At 41.1% G+C, this 12,050-nt stretch overlaps 2 protein-coding genes across 3 annotated transcripts; both read left to right on the top strand.

Annotated features, from left to right (window-relative positions):
* Nucleotides 1-231: 231 nt before the first annotated feature.
* On the top strand, nucleotides 232-1,240 carry LOC115772912 (rho-related GTP-binding protein RhoV-like). The gene is made up of 3 exons (XM_030719360.1): nucleotides 232-397; nucleotides 479-537; nucleotides 637-1,240. Exons 1-3 carry the CDS (start codon nucleotides 232-234, stop codon nucleotides 1,084-1,086), a joined length of 675 nt encoding a protein of 224 aa, XP_030575220.1. The 3' UTR covers nucleotides 1,087-1,240.
* A 1,534-nt stretch (nucleotides 1,241-2,774) lies between these two features.
* LOC115772694 (zinc finger FYVE domain-containing protein 1-like) lies at nucleotides 2,775-11,900 on the top strand. 2 transcript variants are annotated; one of them, XM_030719087.1, is made up of 11 exons: nucleotides 2,775-4,212; nucleotides 4,302-4,806; nucleotides 5,540-5,754; nucleotides 5,928-6,034; nucleotides 6,150-6,258; nucleotides 6,374-6,471; nucleotides 6,666-6,783; nucleotides 6,904-7,074; nucleotides 7,286-7,466; nucleotides 7,579-7,692; nucleotides 9,405-11,900. In XM_030719087.1, exons 1-11 carry the CDS (start codon nucleotides 3,703-3,705, stop codon nucleotides 9,635-9,637), a joined length of 2,361 nt encoding a protein of 786 aa, XP_030574947.1. In that variant the 5' UTR covers nucleotides 2,775-3,702; the 3' UTR covers nucleotides 9,638-11,900. The 2 variants fall into 2 exon arrangements, with proteins under 2 accessions (XP_030574947.1, XP_030574948.1); XM_030719088.1 differs by lacking the exons at nucleotides 6,374-6,471; nucleotides 6,666-6,783.
* The last annotated feature ends 150 nt before the right edge of the window (nucleotides 11,901-12,050 follow it).

Raw genomic sequence — 12,050 nt, 5'->3', positions numbered from 1 at the left:
ATGTAAATCTGTACGAAACGGAAACAGTCGAAGCGTTTAGGAGGAGATCGCTCATCTGATTGGGCGCCTTTGTTCTTTTAAATCGAGGTGGTCTTCTTCTTTTATTGCCCCCAACATGCCCATGGGGGTGGGGGGGGGGGGGGGGGGAATTATTTACAGTAGTGTTGCACTCCTGCATACACTTTCAAACTGCTCGGATTCTAAGATGATGCAGTAATAGTGTGAGGGAATATGGCGCAGGCCTGTCAAAGATCTGATAAACCAGACAGAGTGAGGGAAGAACTGAGCTGCATGCTGGTTGGTGATGGAGCAGTGGGGAAGACCAGCATGGTTATCAGTTACATCTTCAATGGATACAACACTGAGTACAGGCAGACAGCATTTGATGTTTTCACAGGTAAGAGGAGGCGCTTTTCTATTTAAAGGTCAAGTATTTCCACCCAGCAATAAAACCTGTTTGTTTCTACCTAACCTCCAGGTTTGGTTCATGTTAATGGAATCCCAACTCCTATTAAACTGATAGATACTGCGGGACAGGTAATTATAGCAGATCAACTATGAGTTTTCTTTTTTTTTTTTTTTTTTTTTTAATTTGTGGATCTTTTGCATCTCACCTCTCAATGTTTGATCTATCAGGAGGTGTTTGGCCATCTTCGCGCTCTGTGTTATGCCCATGTGGACGTCTTCATCCTCTGCTTCAGCCTAGTCAACCCTGTCTCATTTGACAATATCGCCTCCAAATGGATCCCGCAGATTCGAGCCGCCAACCCGAACTCCCCCATCGTTCTGGTTGGAACTCAGTCAGACCTTCGCCACAGCGTGGATGTCCTTATTCGTCTGGACCAGCAGGGCGCCGGACCAGTGCTCTTTAACAAGGCCAGACGACTCGCGAGCAGGATCAGAGCTGACGACTATGTGGAGTGCTCAGCTCTCACACAACACAACCTTAAAAATGTGTTTGACTGTGCTGTATTTGCTGCCATTAAGCACAAGCACGGTGGTGCTAAATACAAAAAGCTCAGCCTGCTTAAAAGTTTAAAGTCTCTTTGTGATGGCGGATGGAGGAAAACCTTTAGATTCCTGTGATATGAAATCCGAAGAATACCTACCCACCAAAGTAGGTGTACAAAGTGTAGGTTATATATAAGAATGGGACACAAAACCTGCGTCCTTGTGTGAAATGTGACAATCTGTGTCCACATTCCACCGACTTCACTTCTTCTCTTTATACCTTTTGCCTTTCTTGTTTCACATTTTGTTTGTTGCTGTTATTGTTGATATTTTTGTGTGCTAGGCAAGCTTTGTAATAAATGCTTTGCAGTGTTACTTAGTTGCCAGTTTTTGTGATTTTACTCTCTTTTGAAAAACATCCACTTTAAGGATTCATCTTTAGAAGTTACTGTCAGGGAAGAAATGGAGGGAAAACACAAAGTGCCATTTAGGACAAATGGTCACCTGCTGATTCGTTGAAGCTCTGCTTTACACGACAAAAGCCATTTAAATCAGTCCCCTGCTTGGAAGCTGATGATGGGGTGTGTTTTCCCGCACATGCTTTTACACCAGTCCACATTTTCCCAAGTATCTCAATGATCAGTGATAGATTTTTAATTTCAGTAATTAGATTTAACCAAATGATGGTAATTTCAGAAGAAACAGCTAGATTTTGACTAGATATTAATTGCAGTTAAAGTGACTGAGACATCTACAGCTTTTCACAGCATCAGCTAATTCTGTGCTAAACAAGACATTATCCTAAATAGTCATCAGTTATAATATTTGTATGCAATAGATAAGTAATAAAACCAAAACACAATAAAATGAAAATGTTTTTTAACTGCACGGTTACTCGGCCAGCAAAAAATTGGAGAGATTTTGTAGCTTATAACACTATTTTATAAACTTCCAGCCTGCAAGATACAAAAAAAAACTAGAGTTGACACTAAAATGTTGCATGCGAGACTCATTCTTTGTTTAAAAGGGTCTTCTTCTTTTGGCTGCTCTCTTTAGAGGTCACCACAGCAGATCATCTGCCTCCATCTCACCCCATCCCTAGCATCCTCTACATGTCCTCCTTCACCACATCCATGAATCTTCTTTGATTCTTCCTCTTTTTCTCCTGCCTGGCTGCTCCACATTCAACATCCTTTGTCCGGTATATCCAATATCCCTACTCAGCACATGTCCAAACCATCTCAGCCTTGCTTCTTTAACTTTGTCTCCAAACTGCTCAATCTGAGCTGTCCTTCTGATGTACTCACTTCTAATCATTCTGGTCACTCCCAATCAAAAATGTAAGCATCTTCAACTCTGCCTCCTGTCTTTTTGGCCTCGCTGCCATCTTGTAAACCTTGCCTTTCACTCTTGCTGTTATTCTTCTGTCACAAATCACTCCTGAAACACATCTCTTCCCACTCCACCCTGCTTTGGATGGTGGATCTCAGTTACTTAACTTTATCTACCTTCACTTCTTCTCCTTGAAGTTTCACTGTTTCACCTGTCTCGCTCTCATTCGCACACATGTATTTTGTCTTGCTTCTGCTGACTTTCACCTTTGTTCTTGAAAACTTTGTTTAAAGGGTATTATATCATATTAGATTAGATTATAAAACAGTTGAAAAGAAACGTTTAAATATGTGAGTTTTTAGGAGTTGCGCAGAATCTAAACAGGGGCCGCTATTAGTAAGAACTACGTTTCCCATGATGCAACATGGCCTCACCCTGCTCTGACCCCGTGACTGAAAATAATCTGATCAGCTGATCTGACCTGGCAACAAATAACGTAGCTAGAGCAATCTTTCAGGGAGGGGGGCTGAAGAACAAAACAATGACACTGCTTGGAAGAATTTAAATACATTAACTCTTCTAAAGACATTTAAAACCTAGCCGCGCCGATTTCCCTCCCGGTGTTAAGTAAAAGAGTCCGGGGATATTCGAGCTTTTGACATCGACTAGCTGTTGTTTGTTGATATGTTGTTGCTGCTGCTCAGTTGACAGACTGGAGGCTAGCTGCTTGCTTGGACGGCTACGAGCTGTTATGGTTTGCTGGCTCGCTAATTACAGCTTTTGTTTGAGGGGGAGAAAAAAAAGTTGAAATTGTCCGACGAAAGTAGCTAGCTCTAAGCTAACTGCCAATATTTGGTTGCCAAACAATATACTGAATTTACAACCCAGAGACCCACACAGGGTCAGTGTGCTAGTTAGCCTGTTGTTAGCATTAACATTTGCACTTTTTTTTTCTTTCAGGGAGGGTTTATTGTCTCGGTAGGTACTGGTTACCTGGTTATTTTACAGTTTCTCTCTTGTCTTAGATATATATTATGTAATACTGCATCTAAATGCATGAACAGGCTAACTCAGTGAAAGGATATAAAGCGTAATTCAAGAAAACGACTGTTGTTACTTAATTGCCTTTGTTAGTTGCACTAGATGGCATTATATCAACCTGTTTCAAGCAACTGAATTTCATACTGCGAAAGCTAATTTGATAAATTATCAGTATTGAGACTTTGTATTAAGTCAGTGTATTAGCAACCCTGTTATCATGCAGCTGTCTTAAGTTTATTTCATTGTATTTGGACATTTCAGATTTCGTTATTACTGCATTGTGCATTTTTCATTAACTGCTATTGGAAGTAGCTGGTGCTGTTGTCAGAGCTGTTCCAATAAGCACCCATCTATATTCAGCTCACTTTTTAAGAAAGGATGAATGGATATGGCTCATCTTCAGAAAAGGGAGTCAATACTAGTCTGATATGTCAAGAGAGTTATTCCTGTGGTGGCTCTGAGGAGGCTGCATTTGAGTGTGTTGAGTGCAAAAGCCTGCAGTGTGTTCACTGTGAGCTCGACCTCCATAGTCATGACCGGCTAAAGAACCATGAGCGGGTCCAGATAGGTCCTGGACATGTCCCATACTGTGACAACTGTAAAGGAGGTGGTGGAGATAGTGGCATGCGCCATAGGTCTGTGGTCCGCTGCCAGAACTGCAAAGTTAATTTGTGCCAGGACTGTCAGAAACGCACTCACAGTGGAGGCAACAAGAAGAAACACCAGCTTACACCTTATCCGCCACCACCCAAACCTGCAGAAGGCAACTCTGTCCAAACGCCTGCCCGGCCTGCTGTTCATATAGCCGATGAGCCCAAATCTCAGAGAGCAAAACTTCTGGAGAAGGTGTCCAGCTTTCTTCTGGTTGATGAGAATGAAGAAATGCAGGTAAGTTGTGCAGGTGGTTGTTAAATAGGACCAAAATCAAATTTCTTTGTTTGCACTTTAAAATTTTCACACTTTTTGTTCGTCCTAAGATAAAAGATGAAGCTTCCTTTGTGAAGAGCCTCAGCTGCGCGCCCAACCAGCTGCTGAAGGTGGTGTCCATCTTTGGTAACACAGGAGAGGGCAAATCTCACACTTTGAACCACACATTCTTCATGGGCAGAGAGGTGTTCAAGACTTCTCCCACACAAGAATCATGTACAGTGGGGGTGTGGGCAGCATTTGACCCAATCCACAAATTAGTGGTCATTGATACAGAGGGGCTGCTTGGGAACAGTTCCAAACAGGGCCAGAGAACACGTCTCTTACTAAAGGTGCTCGCCATCTCTGACCTCATAATCTATCGCACCCATGCTGACCGTCTCCATGATGACCTCTTCAAGTTCCTTGGGGATGCCTCGGACGCATATTTGAAGCATTTCTCCAAGGAGCTGAAGGCAACAATGACACGCTGTGGCCTGGATGTCCCACTGTCCACCTTGGGCCCTGCAGTAGTCATCTTCCATGAAACAGTCCACACTAAGTTGCTGGGTTCAGGTAAAACATCTCCACCTGTTAATTGGTGCAATGCAATAACTTAAATGTGTAAAAAAAACAATATCTGTTTTAGCAACAGGTATTGTACATTACTATCAACCATGATTTTAATTTATTTAAACTATACGAGTGTATTGTGTTTTCAATAACTTCTGAGTAACTTCTGGTTTCTGTTCTTTTCCTATGGTTTAACAATCAGCCTGCAGACGCTTGCAATTGGCTCATTCGATAAGCCCTTTTACTGAGGAAGAGTGCCCGCTTTTACACTAGTCATTCTCTCGGCTTTAAAAATCCATTGCTAATGTAACGAGAACAAAGTTGACAGAAATAAGAAGACCCTTTGTTTACTGTGGTGTATTACCTGGCAAAACGAAGCTGCAAGTCACAAGTACAAGTTGTTTTTCCTATGCAAACTAAGTGCTATTTATAGAGAGACAGATCATTCAAATTGCATTACCTTGAAGTTGACGGTTAAAATCTGAAAGATCCCTGAAAGACTGGGACAGCAAACCTAATGGGTGAACTACATGCCACATGTTTTTGCTCTTTGGTTTATTACCTGTACACATTTTTGCACATTTATACAGGAAACTATTGTGCGTTTCCCTCACATGCATGCATTCAAGCACAATATTTTAAGAGCTGTGTAGACAAATGCTAAAAGTTTATTCACAGTATAGTAGATAAACTTGTTATAGTTAATGTTAACCATTCCATCTTTGTCCTGTTACAGATAAATCATCTGAATCTGTAGATCGGCTACTGTTGGAGCGCTTTAGGAAGCTTTCCCGTTTTCCAGAGGCCTTTAGTTCTCTCCACTACTGGGGTACACAGACTCTCAGTCCCCCTACTGACTTTTGTGGCCTGCAGAATAAACTGGAACAGCTCCTGGATAACAACGCCACTCGCTCTCCACGTACCCCTGTGGTCATCTTCAAAGCCCTGCAGGTAGGAAGGGCTCCATTTAGAGATTGGCTAGTTTCTGACCTGCTTAAGACTGGTTGAATGTTGAGAGAGAATACAAGGAAATTAAACAATCACAGTTCATGGTAATGTATCTTTTGATCTGTTATAACAGCAGTTCATGTATTAATATCTGCTGATCTTTAATTTCCCTGCAGGCACTGAGTGAACGCTTCAGTGGGGAAATTTCAGGTGAGCTGGTCGCGCACAGCTGCTTTTTTCCCGATGAATACTTCACCTGCTCCAGCCTGTGCCTCAGCTGTGGGTCAGTATTTCTTGCTATCTGTTTTTTTGTTTTGTTTTTTCCCCTTTTATTATTTTTGCTTCAATCTTTTACTGTTTCTGTTGTTTGACATTCTGTGTTGATGCATTTCCCTCAGATCTGGCTGCAAGAACAGCATGAACCACTTAGGAGAGGCAGTGCGCCACGAGGCGACGCATCGCTGTCGTTATACTCCTCAGTATGATAACCGCATTTACACCTGCAAAGTAAGCGTGGTGACTCAACTTTGCCTTTTAGCTTTCTCAGTTTAACCATAACACTACATTTCTTTCATTGCCAAAGAGCCTTAAACTGAAATCATTATGTTGGGCATCAAATCAGGCTTGCTATGAAGGGGGAAAAGAAGTGGTAGTTGTCCCAAAGACCTCAGCGTCCTCAGATTCTCCATGGATGGGCCTCGCAAAATATGCCTGGTCTGGGTGAGTAGCAAGGAAATGACCTGCGAGGTCACCTGTATCTAGGCTTTGGTTAGCCTGATTTTAGCACTGGTGCTCCAAACTTGGACCTAAAATTTAAATTTTCTTGTCACTCAAACACACTCCATAACAAACCAAATACCAGATTCACATATTCTCACAGAAAATGAGTTGCATTTTTTAAAATGTATGTTCAGGTATGTTATTGAATGTCCCAACTGTGGGGTGATCTATCGGAGCCGTCAGTACTGGTACGGAAATCAGGACCCTGTGGATACAGTTGTCCGCACTGAGATCCAACATGTTTGGCCGGGAGTAAGTGACAGAAAGCGTTTCATTTATTTTTCTGATACAGACCATATTTCCTTCATTATTGATTTATATAGACCCTGATTATGGCTACAGATAACCATTTGACCTATATGTTTCTTACAGTCAGATGGCTTTTTAAAGGACAATAGCAATGCTGCACAGCGCCTTCTGGATGGAGTCAACCTAGTAGCCCAATCTGTGTCAGAGCTCAGTGTCAAACCTGCCAAGGCTGTCACCTCTTGGCTGACAGATCAGATCGCCCCAGCCTACTGGAAACCCAACTCCCTGATCTTGGTGAGTGACATACACAGCCCCATCCTCTGCCACCAGCTACCAGAAAGTCAACACTTTCCTGTCCAGAGGGATGTTTACTGTCTGTGGTGTGCCTGTTACACAATCTGTGTTTGCATGTCTCATGATAAAACTTAGATTCGTGTTGCGGTTGTCACCCTCTTAGCTCTTGGTCAATACAGCATGAGCTGTTATCATTTTTCTCTCATACAAGGTGTGCCATAAGTGTCACACAGTCTTCCAGGATAACGACACTAAGCATCACTGCCGTGCCTGTGGGGAGGGCTTCTGTGATGGCTGCTCTTCCAAAGCTGCGCCTGTCCCTGAGAGAGGCTGGGGTCTTGCCCCTGTCAGAGTGTGTGATGTCTGCTTTGAGCAGAGAGCTTCATATGCAGGTGCACGCTCTCTACATAATGTCAGATCTCCTCTGTTTTTCTTAAACCTCTGTTGTGCTGTCATTTAACATTTATGAGCGTGGCTTTAGTAAGTGTCTTTTTCTTTATGCAGAGCTACTTGAGGCAGAGCGAGAAGAGGAAGAAGGTGGAACTCTTGCCAGGAAGGTTGGAGAAGCTGTCACCAATACTTTAGGAGTCGTAGTCACTGCTATTGACATCCCACTAGGTGAGCGTTTACCCAAAACAAAACCTAAAGGGGATGTTACGTAACATGCATAAATGACCCAATAAATGGTAGTATGTGGGTGCAGTGCCCTCTTGTGGCAGAGGCCCATTGTGCTTATTTTCAGTTAGAAATAAAAGAGGTTGTTTCCTCTTATTTATTTCATGCTGGAATCTAGCCAGGAATATGAGATGCCCTAATGACCTAGTTTTAACAGAGCATGTACCGCTATGAAAAGCAGGTCTCTATGCCACGACTCAAGGAAAAAGTTGAGCTATCTGAAGCTTTATAATTTAATGACAGTAAAATGATTACATTTATACAGAGATTGCATTTTCCTGTAACTAGTTGCTCTTGCCAGCAAAAAATATTTATAAGCTTAAAAAACTGAAATCCTCCCACACACATTGGCCACTGAACCTAAAAATGCCTTGGACACTCTGTTCAGGACATATCTGTGGCAACACCCCCATACAGAAGTGCTCTCCTATCTAATGTTTAACACTGACTTTCAGCTCTTGTATCTACCTGTTCTCTTTAGTGAAGTGATGTGATAGGTGGCCAGTTATACTGTTTTTGTTTTATTTTTTCCATTTCAGTTCATGAGGCTATGCTGTTTGAGAGTCACCTTTGCTGTGTACTTGTTTAATATTGATGTTAGGTTGCCTACATACATCTGATAAAATTCCTCAGTGATCGTTTAACTACTCAGGATCAATCATTTCTGTACCCTCTGAACTAATCCCTAGGTTGCACTTTGGCCAGTGCTTATAAGAAAAACCTTCTAAGTGTGTTTGTTAAGCCAGTGTGAGAGATTTCTATCAGGATTGTCCAAAAAAGAAAGAACAAGTTCTGTTTAGAAGATTAAATACTGTCCTTTTTTTTTTAAAAAAGACCACAAACATATCCTGATTTCTTGATCAGTATTTAAAACCATGAAACTATTTGTTTAATCCAAAGCACAAGTTGATTATTTATAGATATAAAGCTATTATATATGCCTGCTGGTCTAACTTTACTGGTAAAGGGCATAGATAAATATGTTTCGGACAACCTGATATCTCACTGAAAATATCTCCAGATCTATGACTACCCCAAAAATACCTCGGAGTGACGTCTTCTCCAATCACAACAAAATTAGCCAACTGACTTTTAAATCCAGCTCTTGTTTCCGTGTTTCTGTCACAGAAACTTGCTAATCAAGAATCAGAGAAATTCAGGGAAAACATTGCTCCCATTTAAAAAAAAAAAAAAAAAGCCTGGGACAAACCCCACATAAAGCATAATTTAGTCAGTTTGTACTAAAGTTTTTGTATGAATTAAGCAACGATATAATTAAATAAAATTAGAGTGCAATCATCAGCTGAGTCTGATGACATAGTTTATGGGGAACTTCAGTGTAGCCAACAAATATCCAGGCCAGGACTGCTTAATCAGCTCTGACCAGCTGTTCATTGTTTATGAATGCATCTAACAGGGACCTGCTAATATGAGATTGGTCAGAACTACAAGTAAAAATCAGAATTTGGTACTGCAGTTTTTGTCCCTTGCTGACACATTCTCCCTACTCATGTGCTGATATCTGTTTAGAGAGAATTGGTGAATGATATATTCTAGTAACAGAAGGTTTATATGACACTACACCTGGGTGTAGTGTCATATAAGCTTTTCCAGGCGTGTGAGCGTGGTGTATTTATTTTCCACCTTCCTTTTAGGCCTCGTGAAAGACGCAGCTCGTCCTGCCTACTGGGTGCCTGACCAGGACATCCTGTCGTGCCACAACTGCCAACGCGAGTTCACTGCCAAGCTGTCCAAGCACCACTGCCGCGCCTGCGGCCAAGGAGTGTGCGACGACTGCTCCCCCGAGCGTCGAGCCGTTCCATCGCGTGGCTGGGACCACCCCGTGCGCGTGTGCTCCAGCTGCAACCAGAAGCCCGGAGAACTTTAACAGGGACGGCTTTCCTTCCTCAGAACGCCAGATAGAACCACTCACTAACTCGGCAGTCTGTCTCTGCTAAAGCATACCTCTCTTGCTCGACCGATTCTGTCTTGTATCTGTGGAAGGGAAATTTTTAGGCATATATGTAGGACATTTAGCAGATTTGGGATTTCAGAGTTCCTGTGGCCTTTGTAGAACAGCCAGAACATGTGAGCTACTTGACTGAGTGTGAAACCTGCATTTCTACTCCGAGTATCCACAGTGTCAATGTTTTGATTCTTATTGACACAGATCCCTTATTTTACATTGGCTGTTGAGCTATTTTTCTACTGTCAGAAAATATATATATAAAAAAAAAAAACATTTAAATAGTAATAGCTAGTTGAGAATGCTGGTTGGGTTGGTGTGATTAGTTTCCAGCAATTCCTATTATTATTATTATTGAGTATTTTCTCTGATGTCACGTAATGGCAAAGAGAGATTTTAAACACATGCAGCTAACTGCAGGTTCCTTTGCATGCATATATTGCAACATTTTAGTTTTTGCACTACGCCTTGTTCAGCTGTTATAGGCTGTTGCTTACCATGGCCAAAAAGCCAGATATCCAGGTGAAGAAGCAGTCGCTCCAAACTCAGTTGAAATCTACGGCAGGAGGTCTTGATTTTGGATATCTGGTGTGGCAGAAATCATTCAGGTCACTGTGTCTGTGCTGGTACAATGTTTATATTTTATCATGTAATATGTGGTCGTATGAAGACATAGAACTATGTTAGAGGAAATGTTGAAAGTTATTTAACCGAGAAACAAAATATTAGCACTGCATGACGGTGTGAGAGATCATGGCCTTTTACTTGTTCGGAGGATGGTCTCTGAATAAACCTCACTTATCTCTTTTACTAAGTGGCATTTCAGTGGTCTCATGTTACAAAATGTAATTCATGTTCAAAATTTTTTTTTTTTTTGGACCCCTTTGTTTCAAGTGTAATCTAAATATTTAATATTTGAAGTTCCTGCCTGCATTGCATCTGGATGTTGTCTTTCAGAACTGAAAAATACACAGTGTTCAAACTGGTTTTACTTATTACACTCATGCCTGCAGGTCTCTGTAGATGCAGCGTGACATGTTAAGGACTCCTGACAAAGCACAATGGAATTTTGTTCTGCTTATAAGAACTTATGTTTTCTCTTATTTTACATCCGTTATTGAAAGCTGTTGTAAATTTACTTTAGCTGTTTTTTTTTGGGGGGGGGGGTGTGACATGATTAACTGTATGTATATTTATAGACTTTGTAGTGACACTTTGTGAACCACCCTTTTTCTGTCTTTGTTTGTTTTTGTCTTTCAGCGTTACACAGAAATACTAATGCTCAAATGGGTCAAAGGTGAGATGTTGAACCATATGTAGCGACTGAGAGCTTTAATTATGTCTTTCATCATTAACTAGTTTTGTTTTACTGAGTACTGAGACCGTTATCGTACAAAGCACATGGCGATGCCTTTTAGACATATGCTTGCGTTTTGTTGTCCAAAAAAAAAAAAAAAAAAAAACAAGAAAAAAAAAAAAGGGGGGGGGGGGTATTTGTCAGTTTTAAGCTTTGTAGATAAAGTTAATTCTCCCTTTGCACCTAACGTGGAACTTTTTGGTTCTGATGTCTGATGAGAAGATGTTGTGTCTGCCTTGTCTCAAAATAGATTTATCTGTCTGAGTGTTTCATCACACACACACACCCTCTTTTGAGATGCTAATATTGCACAGGATAGAATAGGAAATGCATCATGTCAGATTACTGGTACTGGAGTTCATTGCCATGCATATCTTTGCAGTCTGTTCAAATACCCATTATAGTGTTTGAGATATTCATCCCTTTTTTTTCCCCTTGCTTTTTTTTAATTGGGTAGGGTGTAACTGTCAACATGTTTAACCTGCCGACTCCAAATCAAACAAAAATGACTGATATACTTTAAACTGTTGGAACTAACTTGAAGAAATGGTGGAAGATTTGCATAAGATTAAAGTTGTATCAGCTTCTGTCTGTTAAATCATAATCTGCAACTGCCTCCATGTCTTAAGTGGTGTGTGTATGTGTGGTAGTGTGTTTTAAATCTCCCTGTGTCAAACCACTTACTGTACTGTATGTGGGAGGAATAGATCGTGTGCATGTCCTTGTGTTATGAGCCTTGCTTTCATTCCCGTCCAGCACTGCAGTTTCAGATAAATGAAAAAAAATATATATATATAAATATATAAGTACACACACACACATAGTTGCTTGGTGCTTATTGATAATAAATGATTTGTAATTATTTTAATAAATAATTAAACCTAAACTTCCATGTTGATATTCTGTGCCAGTACCCTGCATGGTATCAGTAAGCCAGCAGAGAAAGTTGTGTGTGATATCTATCCAAACTACGGTACA

This window comes from Archocentrus centrarchus, chromosome 22 (assembly GCF_007364275.1).
Source record: "Archocentrus centrarchus isolate MPI-CPG fArcCen1 chromosome 22, fArcCen1, whole genome shotgun sequence".
Lineage (NCBI taxonomy): Eukaryota > Metazoa > Chordata > Actinopteri > Cichliformes > Cichlidae > Archocentrus > Archocentrus centrarchus.
This window is presented reverse-complemented; position numbering and strand designations above follow the sequence as displayed.